Source organism: Thyridium curvatum (genome assembly GCF_004353045.1).
Source record: "Thyridium curvatum strain D216 chromosome Unknown NODE_29_length_410198_cov_82.451705, whole genome shotgun sequence".
NCBI lineage: Eukaryota > Fungi > Ascomycota > Sordariomycetes > Thyridiales > Thyridiaceae > Thyridium > Thyridium curvatum.
In genome coordinates this window covers 151,219-164,324 of record NW_022156784.1, presented here as the reverse complement: position 1 = coordinate 164,324, position 13,106 = coordinate 151,219, and the positions used below count along the sequence as shown (strand labels likewise).

Sequence of the window (13,106 nt, the reverse complement as noted above, 5' to 3'; positions counted from 1 at the left end):
ATTTTACGACAGTTTAAGAGTCAGAAGCTGACAGCAGCTGAGAATGATACCCGATTATGCTTCATTTGACCTGGGTTTGTGATGTGATTGATGTATTTCTATGGCACCTAATTTTTATTGACCCTGACTTGCTCAAGCTCACTCAGACTACCCTCTATGCTGATGACTGCTGCCCAGCTCGTACCTTTCCGGCATTTACATGAGGAAACAACAATGTATGCTGATGCCTGTCCTTTTCCATTACCATGTCTCGTGATGAATGCTCTCTCATAACCGATTCCGAGTCCAATAAACGCCAACGCTGTCGCAAATGCACTTGTAATGCCCATCATCTCAACGTCACAAATCTTGATATGCCCCAACATGCTTGTTGCTGCTAGTCCATTTCAGCTTGATCCGGGGCATACCAGCTCTCTGTTGCACCGCTGGACCTCTCCCATGCGGAGTGACCCTTTCGAGGGCCCTTGACCTCGAGGTCGGCAGACAAGATGCTCATTCTTCGGATCCGGTCAAGTGCTTCCTTTTCGAAATTATTTGCTGTCTGCAAAGCAGAGGCTTGCATCGCTGCTTTCGGCTGTGCTTTGGGGGTTGTAACCAGCTATACTCAAGTTAGAAGACCATTCATCATATCCATAAACGACAAAAGGGTGCGACAGACCTTGTCGATAGTGTCGATTCGAGCTTGAAGTGCTCCACTCTTGATCATGGCCACAAGCTCCTGCTCGATAGACTGACCAGGAGGAGCAAAAGCCTTGTTCATAGTCTCAAGTGTGACACAGGAGAAAGGAACGAGATACTGCACGATACATTTGCTCCGAATCTGCGAATAGAGGGTTGGGATGTGTTTCTGAAGATGGATGTCCAGCAGGTAGTCGGCCCGATACGACTCGAGGATCTCCAGACATGCCGAATACCTGCCGCTAACGAACTGGGTGATTGCCCTCCGAATATGAGGCTCCAGCTCCAAGAAAGCGCGGAAGTTGGACTTTTCCAAGACCCGAATCTTGAGCTCCTTGCGATTCATCGTGGCAAGGGCGAGTAGACCTCCGTAGACTGCCACGTCGTTGGGAGTCACAAAGTCATTTTGGGTTGCTTGAGCAGTGGCGGCTCCCTCAATCATGAGGAAGCTGTAGGCAGCCTCGCGATACTTTCCCTGGCCCAAAAGCCCAATGCCTTGCATAGTCCGCAAGTACGGCTGTACGACCTTGTCGTCGTCCGGGTTCGGGAACCCCGAAATCTTTGCCGCGTTGGCAATTACGTGGCCCCACTCACGCCTCTGGACGGCAAGGTCGACGAGGTGCTTGCCTACGTCAATGATATGCTTCGCAGTGCTGATGTCGGGTCGCATTCGAGAGTAGGCTTCGACTGCGCCTGAAAGGTCGCCGGTGGCTTCAAGATGCCTTCCAAGATCTTCGTTACCCATCTAAAGAGAGTCAAATTTAACGCCGCCCTCCAATATGGGATCCCACGGGGTTGTAGAAGGCTCTACGCCTTGCATACGACAACCCGTCGATGGTCACCAGCTCGAGAGAGTATGTACTTACCCGGATGCTTTCCTTGATGAGGTTGTTTTTATAGCCCCTAAGTTCGGCCTCAAGTCGGTGAGTCTCTGCTGCATTGGACTGCACGGTTCCTTTGACCCAAGCTTCGTCAAAGACTGCTTCGGGTTCGTTGGGACCGGCGACGCGGATGCAATCCCATGCTTCTCGGTACCGTTGGACGTCCTTCCCACTCAATGCTTCGCTCACAGCTGCCTTCAGGGCATCGACACATAGAACCTTGGAGCATTTGCCGATCAGAAGGAGGCGGTCGAAGCGAGTGCGGCCTAGAGCAAGTTGAGTTCAATATTCGCCGGGCGAAAGACGTTCGGGTTTGCGGAGTGTGCGTACCTTGGTAATTCGAGATGTACGCCTCGAGGTCAAATTTGGGGGGATCTGAGCAAGAAACATCATTTAGCGAGACGACACACATATGGGATGACCGTACCAGCATCCAATATCGCAACAACGGCCAACCGCGATAAGAACGGAGCACCGAGCACCAACCTTTGACAACCACCCCACCTTGATCCTCCATCATGGAGAAAAAGGTCTGGACGGCGGTATTCGGGTCCGCCATCTTTGCGGAGCAATGCCGTGCCCGACTGAGACGATATTACGACGTCTGTTCCCGAGATGCTTGAAATGAGAGATCTGGATTTGGGGGAGCGCTGCGAGTGCTTGATTCGGCGTGTTGGCCAGCACTGATGAAGCACGCGTCGTCTTTGGAGCTTGGAGATTGAGCTGGAGCTTGGATCAAGGCGAGGTTCCAATTTGGCGGGGTAGCAGGCAGCCACTAGCGTGGGGCAGTTGGTGATTGGCTGTGGAAGTCCAGGGGTTCGTGGGTGAGCACTGACCCCTTTTTATTCAACACCATACCTTCACTATGGCCTTGCACTCTGGAAGTATGCACTTAGTAATTTGATTATTGATCGAATCTTGTCGTCAAGTTCCTGGTCTTGTAGCAATTTCCCAACAGGCAGGCTTACCACACCGTACTCTAAGCACAGCAGTCAATCACGACCCGTCTCCGACGTCATCGACCAAAGCTACGTACCTAGGTCCTGGCACTATTGGTCTTGATGGGTCGAGCGGACATCAGTAGCTGGAGGAGACAATATCCCTTATACGCCCCCCCAGAATGAGCGCTGATAATACGAAGCCGCTGGCTTGTCAAAAAGGCCCAGCCCTCTCAGTCTATTGCTTTCTACCTATCAGGCACAATCCATAGCGAGGGGCGTTCCATATCAAGACAGCTCCTGCAATCGGATACAAAATGCCCACGACTTTCGTGTGAATACAAAGGCTGTCTTTGACCAGTGGAATGGTAGCAGGAGCTGCCTTCGCCAAAGGAGACCGACCCTTTTGCGGAATCTCTCCGCGCCGCCTGGCGATGGGAATACGTAGCAACCTAGATGGGCCAGTCGCATGGGGTTCCAATACCCATGCTTGCTTGTGGCGGGCTCTCGCAGTTATCTGATCAAAGCCGACAACCTGAAAAGGCTGCCTGAGCAGAATGTGGAATCGGCGGCCTGGCATCGAATGGCGCTGTGGAATTATCGTCTTTTGTCATCCACCTTCCTCGAGTATGTGAACATGCAAGATATGCAACCAGTTCAGCTACTGGCAGTTGGGAGGTAGTGGCTTGTCATGTGCTTCTAGGAAATGAGATCTGCAGAGCTACTGATCAAGGTGTATCTATTCTTGGACCGCACTGCAGCATGGTGATCTCGTCCAGCCCTGAGGTTCCACCACGGTAGAAAATTGGTCGAATTGCAGAGACCAGAACCGAGTCAGGGAACGAGTGCTTGGAGGGGTGGTCGCACAAGTACTAGTGGCACCCAACGGGGGCCGCTTCCATTCGCTTGGCTGCCTTCCCCTTTTGGTCTTGGGAGATCCCAGTATCCCCCTGCGAGGATCTCGTGTCGCAAGGCTTGGGAGGGCTTGAGTCTTGACAATGCCGATCATGGAACATTACATTGTTGCGGTCTGCCTTTCGCCAAGACCTCGTTCGGGGATATTCGCGACTTTCGCGCACACTCTCCGGTGCAAGGACCAAGTCTCTTGCTGCAGGCTTTTCGGCTAGCAATATCTGCTCCGTATGTCCACCATGGTGTGTACGGATACTTGGGAAACAGCAGAGTGGACGTGGTATGCTTGCTCGCGAGATTGCGCTTGGTCAAGTCAATCGCCATTGCTTTCTTCTTTTCTCTGCACCGGCATTTTCGGGGCTTCTGTCCTGATGAAGGTCTCGTCTCCATTCTTTTTCCAATTCGCGTGTTTCCGGTGCCTGCCACTCACTCCACAGGCCGAGGTCGCAGGCAGGGCAGCAGGGCAGCGAGGGCAGCAAGAGTCCCAGCATTTCATAACAGAGTTCCATTAAGAGTATGGGGTTTCCAAGATGCCCATAACTGGCCGCGGTCAAACCGTGATCCAACCACCCATTCGTGCATGGCAGGGCCGATAACCGACAGCAGAGCGGCGGTTGACACCAGCGTGTGCCGCGGTGCTTCCTGTTTCCCCTTTCTGTCAAGGATCGCTCGGGTTCGCTTGAGAGCCGGCTCGACAAAGCGCGTGTCAGTGTGGTCCATGCTCCCGACCACCACGTAGCGGCGAGGGTGTGGATAGCCGTGCAACAGTCCGCAGGTTAGCATGGCTCCTTACTCCAGAACGGACAATATCCCATCTCATGCCATGCCATCCCCATTATTGCTCTTTTCTCAGTCAGCCAACCGATGTGGCGGACGAAATACCAAGTCTGGTCGTTCGTGACTGGATTGGGGGAGCGACAGGCTGGGAGGCTAATACCGAAAGTACCTAGCAGCCTCCAAAGAGGCTAGAGGCCAAGAACCCTGGCATTATGTCGTATGCCAAGCGCGCCCTAACGCACGATGCATACGGCCCACTCACGCCATCCCATTCCCCGTCCTCAAAAGCAGCAATGGCGTCAGGACGGCATGCTCCCAACTCTCCTCGCTAACCCTTGTCAGCCCTTACAGCTCGTCCCCCTTTCTGACCCGTTCTCCACCAGGCCTACCGTAGCGTACCGTGGCGTATCTCCATAGAGGACCTACCCACCTACCTACTCCGTAGTTCGATACCTACCTATCTCAAGACGTCCCCATATGAGGGACTGTTTTTCTGCTCCTAGTGGACGGACAGCAACGAGCGGTGCGTGCTTGATGGAGACCCCGGAAGCTGAGATGGCCCCCTGCTTGCTGCTTGCTACCGCTACTGTTACAGGGAGGTAGCATGCAGACAGTCCCATCCCTGCTAAGAGGTTTTCCGGCTGGGTTTTCGGTAGTGGGAGAGTCCATTTGTGGGAAACGGTACCAGTATCTCAAGGGTCAAGTGGATCGAAATGCACATCTGCAACTTCTGCATGCTCGCCGTCGTTCGGGCTCTTCTCGCTGCTTCTCACCCAACTCAACTTCAAATGGCATCACTTCTTGAGTGCTGGGTAGGGAGATGCCTCACTCCGCGCCCAGCCACGCCAGCCACGAGAACCGCGTCAGCGGTTGCAGGTCTCGCCCTGCGAGCACAGCGCTACTGCCAACGCGTCCCGAGGAGCAACCCATCATCTCCAGGACCAGGTTAAAAGCTGCTACTTGTATTTTCCGGGGGCGCTATCACCCATGCCAAGCCGGCAGCCTCTTGACGTCGTCCAATTAGAGAGATACCAAGACTCGCCTGCCTCCTAATGGCTGGTGGCTTCTGTGGCCGGGTCCTCGTTGGGAATCTTCTCCATTTATCGGTGCTCACCACTGGCTGCTCATTGGAGCATTCGTCCTAAGACAAACTGTGGTCCAGCAATGCCCCAGTCCGAGGCGCTGACGGACGGAGACGACAAGACGGCGACGCCGGGCGTCCTGTTGTCACGCGTACCTATTTTGCAATCCTGAGCAAGCAAAGAAGTTGAATGCAAGACGTCACATCACAGAAACCGAGCGCCCTACCTAGGTAGATAGATGTCTGAGTCGACGCTCCACTGATGAGATCGAAATCTTACATGGGGCATATCACCCCAACTACCTAGACAATCCTTTCTCTGTTTGATGGCAAGCGCCGTCACATTGACGTCCGAGCCTCGTTCGCCTAAGATTTTCAATGATCAAATCATGAGTATATCACGAGCACGGTTCGGGCCCGAAGACATACCACCCAGTCCACTTCTTTTGAAGAGAAACAAAGCCCAGCCTACTTCTTTATTACTTCGTACATCCAGTCTCGGCCGATTGGTCCCCCGCCAAACTGACATCAGTGGCCTTAGTTTGTACAGATGTTCTTATTTCCCTTCCCATGCCCACCTCACTAAAGCCTAGCGTTGAGCACGGTGACTTTCCGGGGCCCACCACTACAAATCCTTCACAAGGGGACTGAGCATGGCAAAAGAAAGGTCCAACATACCAAATGAAATTCATCTCAACGCCGCGCTGGAAAATAGGAATTCTCACCCGCGCGGGTCGCGTTAGTGAGAACAAACCCCACTTGAACATGCCATTAATGTGGCACCATTCTCATTCTAGGTACCTAGGTAGGTAGTTGAGCCGTTACGAACCAGTCGTTGGGAACACACCTGTCTTTCACGAAGAAGTTGTCGTCTTCCGAGGTGGTGGAACAGGCAAGGCCAAGTAGGTACATACGAAGTAGACTCGCCGGATGGCGGGGATGGCGGGCTACGCTTAACGCTGTGGCAAGGCTAGACATCGGGCCTTGACCGTTGAGGCTCACAGAATGTCTTCTTATTGACTCGAGGGGGTCTTTTGCTCGTTTGCGCAGTGGACAAACTTGGGAAATGCCCAGATGATACGCACATTCTGCACTCGACTTACTTTACTGCAAGGCTGTTGTTGCTGCTCGACAGACCAACGTTCTAACCAAAGGTGGAAAGTGTTCCAGGAAACAACATGTCAAACAGGAACCGGAGTGATATTTGTTACCCTAGGTAGGTAGGCAGTTGGCACGCTTGGTTAGGAGGCAAGGTAGGTACCTCATAGTCAGCTGTTGATAACACAGCTCTTCCATAATGACCATACAGTGTCGAGTATGGTTGGTCAAATAATGGCAAATTTGCTCCCTTGACCTTGACCAAACTGCACCCCAGTTCGGCAAATACACCGCATCGGGCTTTGATACCTGGGGACAGGCGACACAATTGAAATCCGCTACTGCACACTGAGTGCTTAATTGGATCTGTTCATTTCCTGGATTGCATAGGGGCCCAGTCTTTACGTTTGCTTGTGTGCTAGCCATTCCCTTATCCCTCGACAGCCTTCGTCAACTCTGTGTCCTGTTCGCACTCTGTCCAGCACACAAGACTTTCCATGATTCTCCTCCGGCCTGATCGGTTCAAGCGGAGACAGCGGTCGGTCGGCTGAGCGAATAATACAGCAGAGGACGCGGGTTCCAACAAGCTTCACGGCTCTGTTGTTCCCGCGAGCAAAAGTCACTTCATTCCACAAAAACGTACTTTACCCACCGTGCGTATTAAAGCCGTAAACGACGAAGTGCCTACCATATCCGTCGCCCTACGTGACTGGGCCCCGACGGAGTATGGAGTAGTATCCGGGACCACTTGCTCGGTTTCGCACTCGAGCCACCCCTCCCTCTCTGCGCTGTACAAGCACAACCCGTGGCGTGTGTGTGTGTGTGTGTGTGTACTTTATGAAAGTAGGCAGGTAAAGGTAGGTACAAAATCGGAGGTTGGTAAAATGTGAATTCGTAGCGAAGTGCTGGGATCGATGGTGGTGTGGGTAATGGATAATTTGTTGCAAGTGTGCAAGCAAGCTGGTAGGTTTGCTTGTGTGTGTGTGTGTGTGTGTGTGTGTGTGTGTGTGCACGCGCGCGCGGTTGCTTGGCCCTACTCCTTGGTTACTAGGTAACTAGGTACTTTCGGTGGTAGGGGGGCCTTCATCTCCAGGCGTCGTCCAAGCAAGCATGGACAGACGGGCATCGCGAAAGCCATCATCGACACCCGCATCTGCTTCGCCTCGCACCGAGGGCGATCCCCAGATACACGCAACCCGGCCCGCCGTTTCTGTGATCACCAAGCATACACCGCCACAATGTGGTTCTTCTAGAAGCCTTCCCGTGCATCTCTGGTCGCGTTCTCGAAGGCAAGGAAGGGCTAGGTGCTGAGCTGCGCCTCGTTCTTGACCAGCTTTCTCCAGGCGTGGCGCCCCGAGGTACCATCGATGCCCTGTGCTCAGCCAAGGAAGCCTTTCCGGACTGGACAAAGGCCGTCCATCATCTCCCCCACATGTCCAGATTAAATGCAGCCCGCCTATGTCATCGGAGCCTGCTCCCGCCGGCGCCTCACCTTAGGGGATGTTGGGTATGATGTACCTACCTAATGTAGGTAGGTAGGTTAGGTAGGGAGGGAGGAAGTACCTACCCTGGAGTACCTAAGGTACCTCCCTCGCTGGGATGGGGGATTAATTGGGATTGCCCTTTTTTCTTCTTCTCGCTGAGGTCGTCTTTGCATTGGGATTCGATGGGCTGGGATTTTGAAGCGGGATGCCGATTCATTCACGCACTGGTGCTTCCATGCCGCACAAATTACAATGCCTTACTTGGCACATGCAGACCTTGCTTTTGAGATATCTGGCTGGCCTCGTTGCCTTGCTTGACGCGCTGCCCACATCCCCATACCGTTTACTCTCTGACCTGAGACTCCAAGACCCTCGTACCAAGCCTCCCGGCGTTTGGCGCTCTGAGCTCTGAGCCCCCTTCTTTGCTCGTCGCTGAGTTATGTCATTCATTCGTTTTTATGAACCCTGCTTACCGCTTGGTCTCCCATCCCACATTCTCCTTGTACCTCCTTTAGCCCTCAATAAGCTACTCTATCAAGGCCGCCGAGGTGTCTGCTAACGCATCTTTGGCGCTTCGCCTTACCCACTTGCCCTGCACCTGGTCGCCTCTCCCACGAGGTCCACGGCCCCAGCAGTCCACTCTTTGGGATCCAGCTGAAGCTACAACGTCTCCGGCCTGTGCATACCTCGCTCCGTAAATACATACCTGCTCTATTTGTATTACTTGTTATCTTCCTGCGGGTCGTCGCCTTGGCTCTTCCTTTCCGACGCCTTTTCTTTCATTCTTCCTCCCATCTCCCCGGTTCATCTATCTCTACATGCGGAGCATGAGCCTGTCTCGTGGCCATTGCTCTCCCTCTTGAGGTTCTTCTTGGGTCCGGTACTTTTCCCGTCTCTCGGACTTGTGGGTGTGGACGTCGCCTCCGTATCCTCTTGGTGGAGGCGAGGCATTCGAGCTTTGGTCTCGTGTTGATACACGCCCCCCTCCGTTCGGGCCAAGAGCAGCACCTTGTCGTTGTTCTTCTCTCTCACATCTATTTGTCTGGCACCGGCCTCTTTTTATCTCTGCCCGTTGCTTCTGACTTTTGCATGTCGTCGGTCCTTTGTCGTCTCTGACTGCCGCCCACCTCTCTGACCCTGGACCCCTTTTCCTGCTCGGACGACTTCTTACTCTTTGGCTCCAACGACCGTCAACGATCTCGTTGGCTTGGAGTTCACCATCCCGGGATCAACCAGAGTCTCTCGCACTGCCCGTCGCGCGCACACGCACACCCTGGTCGCCCGGCTGTATCCACACTTCAAAGGTGGTCTCTGAGAGCGCCTCCCCTGTCTGTCCCTACCGCCTACCACCCGTGCTGAACTGCTTGGTCCAGTCCCACTCAGCTTCGCTCCCCCATTGTTTTTCTTGACAAGCCCTGTCCTCCTGCTGGAGTCGAAGCCTCCAGGATTCCGAACTGTCTTTTTTCTCTCTGTCTCAAGAACGCAGGTCGTGCTTGCCTCCTGTTCCTCCCTCTTGACGACGTGGACGACTGGCCAGCTCTTCCGAGTGACCGCTGGTAGGCTCAATCACCTGGTTCTTCTTCTCGCGAGCCTTGGTTGAATCGACACCACCACTACAAGTGGTAGTCGCATTCGGTCTGTAACCGTTGTTGCGGCTCCGAGGAGCCTTCGCTTGGGGGGGCCTGTTTTTTTCTATTTATTTTTCCCCCTTCGAAATACCTGCCCTCACCACCGTTCCCCTCCGCGCGAGGCTGTGAGCTCCAATCACTTCAGAAGACTCTTGGTTTTCTGAACATGCTCTCATGACTTCCCTGCCATTGAGACGGGCCAAATTCCAGACCACGGGCACGGAACATGACCCAGGTGCCCGCCATGGACCAGGTGGTTGAATCCCCCGCCGAGGGCATGCCTCCGCCGTCGGCGCGTCCCGCTGCACAGCCACACAACGTCTCCACGGCCAGCACCATCACCGCAGCTTCCGATACGCTCGACATGGCCGTCTCCCCGGCCCTGTCTGAAGATGGGTCCGCTCTCGTTTCGGCGAGTTGGCGGGCCCAGGAGCACTCGTCCCCGGATGCCAGTACCAAATCGTCCGATGCTCTCAGCCAAGTAAAGGAAGAGAGCATCGGCGAGTCGAGCAGTGCTCCCCAGGACACACCGTCGATGCCGGTGCAGAAGCGTCGCCGAGTCACGAGAGCCTGCGATGAGTGCCGGCGCAAGAAGATCAAGTGCGATGGGAAGCAACCCTGCACACACTGCTCCGTCTACAGCTATGGTACGCATACCCTCAGCGCCCACAACATCAGTACGGCTGATCGCTAACCAACCTGACTAGAATGCACATACGACAAGCCGTCCAACCGGCGCAGAAACCCTGCACCTCAGTACATTGAGGCACTGGAGCATCGGCTGCAGCGCGCCGAGACGTTGTTGCGCAAATTCATGCCTGAGGTAGACCTGAGCGATCCCAACCTCGATCCCGCGGTCCAACAAGAGTTTCAGAATCGCGAGCGCGCGAGAAACCAAGCCGCCAAGTCGGAGAAGCAACAAGACAAACAAGTCCAGCAACCTGAGAACCAGGACTCGCAGATTCTTTCTATGATTGAGACCATCGGGCAACTCGACTTGACCGAAGGTGGTGAGTGGGACTTCCACGGCATCTCTTCTGGGGCTGTCTTCCTCAGGCGCTTGCGGGAGCACTTTGGAGGATTGTTGGGACAGGACTACAAGGCACCTTTCCTCCCTCGCGCCCCACGACTGCCAGGCATGTTCAACTTGGATTCGCCCAGGTCAAGTGTCAGCTCGCCCTGGGACCCGGCTCTCCAAAACGTCTACGATCTACCACCGAAAGAGCATGCTCGTACACTCTGCTTGTACTCCTTCCAATGCGCTACTTGTCTTCTTCGAATAGTTCACGTCCCGACTTTCTTCGAGACTTTCGAAAGGCTGTACCAGAAGTCTCCCGAAACTTTTGGTACGGAAGACAATAGAACGCTTGGTTTGTTGTATGCGGTCCTGGCTCTCGGCTGCGTGTACAACTTCTCGGATGACAGTGCGCACCACTACCAGGCAGCCATGGAAGAAGGGTAAATGACAAACCTTGCACGCGAAAATTCATAGATTGTGCTAACTGGATTATGAAGGCTCAAATATTTCTCTACTTCAAGGCTGTTGCTCCAAGATATTACAGAGTGTCGAGATCTAGCGTCCTTACAGGCCCTTCTATACCTGATCCTCTTCCTCCAAGCGACATCCGACCTCTCGGGCTGCTACGCCTTCCTCGGGATAGCATTGCGCGCAGCTATGCGTATGGGTCTACACCGTCATTTACCGCACGCCCAACTGACTCCGATAGAGCATGAGTCTCGCAGGCGCGTATTCTATGTCATTCGACAGATGGACACGTATGTGTCTGCGTTGCTTGGCTTCCCCTTGATGTTGAGCAACCAAGACATAGACCAGCCGCTTCCGACCGAGGTGGATGACGAGTATATCACCAAGGACGGCATCCTGAGCCCCCCAGCGGGATCACCATCTGTCTTTGAGGCTTTCAATGCGCACGCGAAGCTGCTAGACATCCTGGCAAAGGTAATCAAGCACATCTATCCGCTCAAGGGTATCGAGGACTGTGTCATGAGCGGTGAAAAAGAAAGCGCGACGTACTTGATAAACTACTCGAAGATCAAGGAGATTGAACAAGAGTTGCATGAATGGTTCGAAAAGCTTCCTGAGCAGTGGCGCCCAAGTGCTGAAGGGCCCATTGAAGTTGTCCGGTATGTCATCCATCCCCCCCATTATGTCCTTTTGGTATGGCCTTGAGGTCTACAAGAATTGCAAACCTCCGCTACACTGCTATCACTCCAATGGCTCTATCTCAGTGCGTTATGTGGCTAACCAGGGTCAATCTTCCTAGAATCCGCACCCTTCTGAGGTTCGGCTACGCACATGTGCAAATGATGCTGTATCGGCCATTTCTGCACTACGTCTCTCCTCGCCTATCCGCTGGGAAAAACGTGGATGAACGGTATTACGCCTGCGCCGCCGCTGGTATCAGCGTGGCAAGAAACATCGTACACATAGGGATGGAGATTAGGAAGAAGGCAGTTGTAATTGGGCCGTATTGGTTCATCCTCTACACGCAATATTTTGCCATACTGTCCCTGCTCTTCTACGCTCTAGAGAATCCCGACAAGGCTGGATCCCCCGAAATCCTCGCCGAAGCCACCGCCGGGAGGGACGTCATTGCGAGTCTCTCGTCGAGGAGCTCGGCCGCCGATAGAGTCACAGCTTCGCTGAATGTAAGGAGACCCTCGTCCATTGTGGCAGAGCTTGTTGAGCTAATGGACGTAAATAGGTTGTCTTTGAGCGTCTTCCTGATCATTTGAAGAAGGGCAAAGGACGTCCCATACCGACTAAAAAGCGATCCCTGGGACCGAAAGCTAGTCCGATACCAATGCCTCCCACGACAGCTCCGGGCAGACGATCCGAGGACAGCCAGTCACACAAAGGCAGCGCTGCACAGGACGCTCGAAGGCATGCGTCCCACCGCATGTCATTTGACACGGCGCATAGACCGCAAAATGCTAGGCCCGGACAGCAATTCATTTCGAACTTTCCCGAAATGCTATCGATGGACTTGTCATCGGCAACGGGCAGTCCCGAATCGAGCGGTACGCCGTCGACAAGCTACCGCTCCATCCCTTCCGTACCGGCGCACCAAACACCGGGCGGTGCTGCCAACCCCTTGTACAAGTTGGACACTATGATGTTCCCCTCGGGCGATCCGTTCGCCTATCCGAACCAGCCGATGGCTGACATGCAAACGCCCACTTCCGGGCCGCACCCAGGCCAAGCCGGGCCTGGCCATCACCAAGACGCGATACAGTTCTACATTCCGCCCAATGTCTATGATGACATTGAGGGCCAACTCCTTGGGCCGGTCCCGCCATACTTGATGCAGCAAGCGCAAGGCCAGCAGGGCATGGACCTCCAATCGCATATGTACAACGCCTCAGGCATGCTCGGCATGCACACACAAAACACACACACCCAGCAACAGCACCAAGAACAACAACACCACCAGATGACGCAGCAACGACAACACAGGGAGCTGGAGGAAATGCTGGCCGATCCGAATTTCGACCCCAACTTTGTTGAAATGTTCCCACAAAACTACCACCGACAGATATAGATGCTCATCCGACTGTCCGTCAGGCTGGACCGGCGCCGGGGTCACTTGCATTCCCCTCGCAAAAGA

At 54.1% G+C, this 13,106-nt stretch overlaps 2 protein-coding genes across 2 annotated transcripts; one reads left to right on the top strand and one right to left on the bottom strand.

Moving 5' to 3' along the window:
- Window positions 1-376: 376 nt before the first annotated feature.
- On the bottom strand, window positions 377-2,118 carry E0L32_005520 (uncharacterized protein; the record flags this gene model as incomplete). Its single annotated transcript, XM_031140051.1, has 5 exons — window positions 377-598; window positions 659-1,423; window positions 1,545-1,825; window positions 1,890-1,934; window positions 2,046-2,118. 5 exons carry the CDS (start codon window positions 2,116-2,118, stop codon window positions 377-379), a joined length of 1,386 nt encoding a protein of 461 aa, XP_030996035.1.
- A 7,585-nt stretch (window positions 2,119-9,703) lies between these two features.
- On the top strand, window positions 9,704-13,040 carry E0L32_005519 (uncharacterized protein; the record flags this gene model as incomplete). Its single annotated transcript, XM_031140050.1, has 5 exons — window positions 9,704-10,124; window positions 10,185-10,935; window positions 10,993-11,622; window positions 11,748-12,147; window positions 12,204-13,040. The coding sequence occupies 5 exons, from the start codon at window positions 9,704-9,706 to the stop codon at window positions 13,038-13,040; spliced, it is 3,039 nt and encodes a 1,012-aa protein (XP_030996034.1).
- Between the last annotated feature and the right edge of the window lie 66 nt (window positions 13,041-13,106).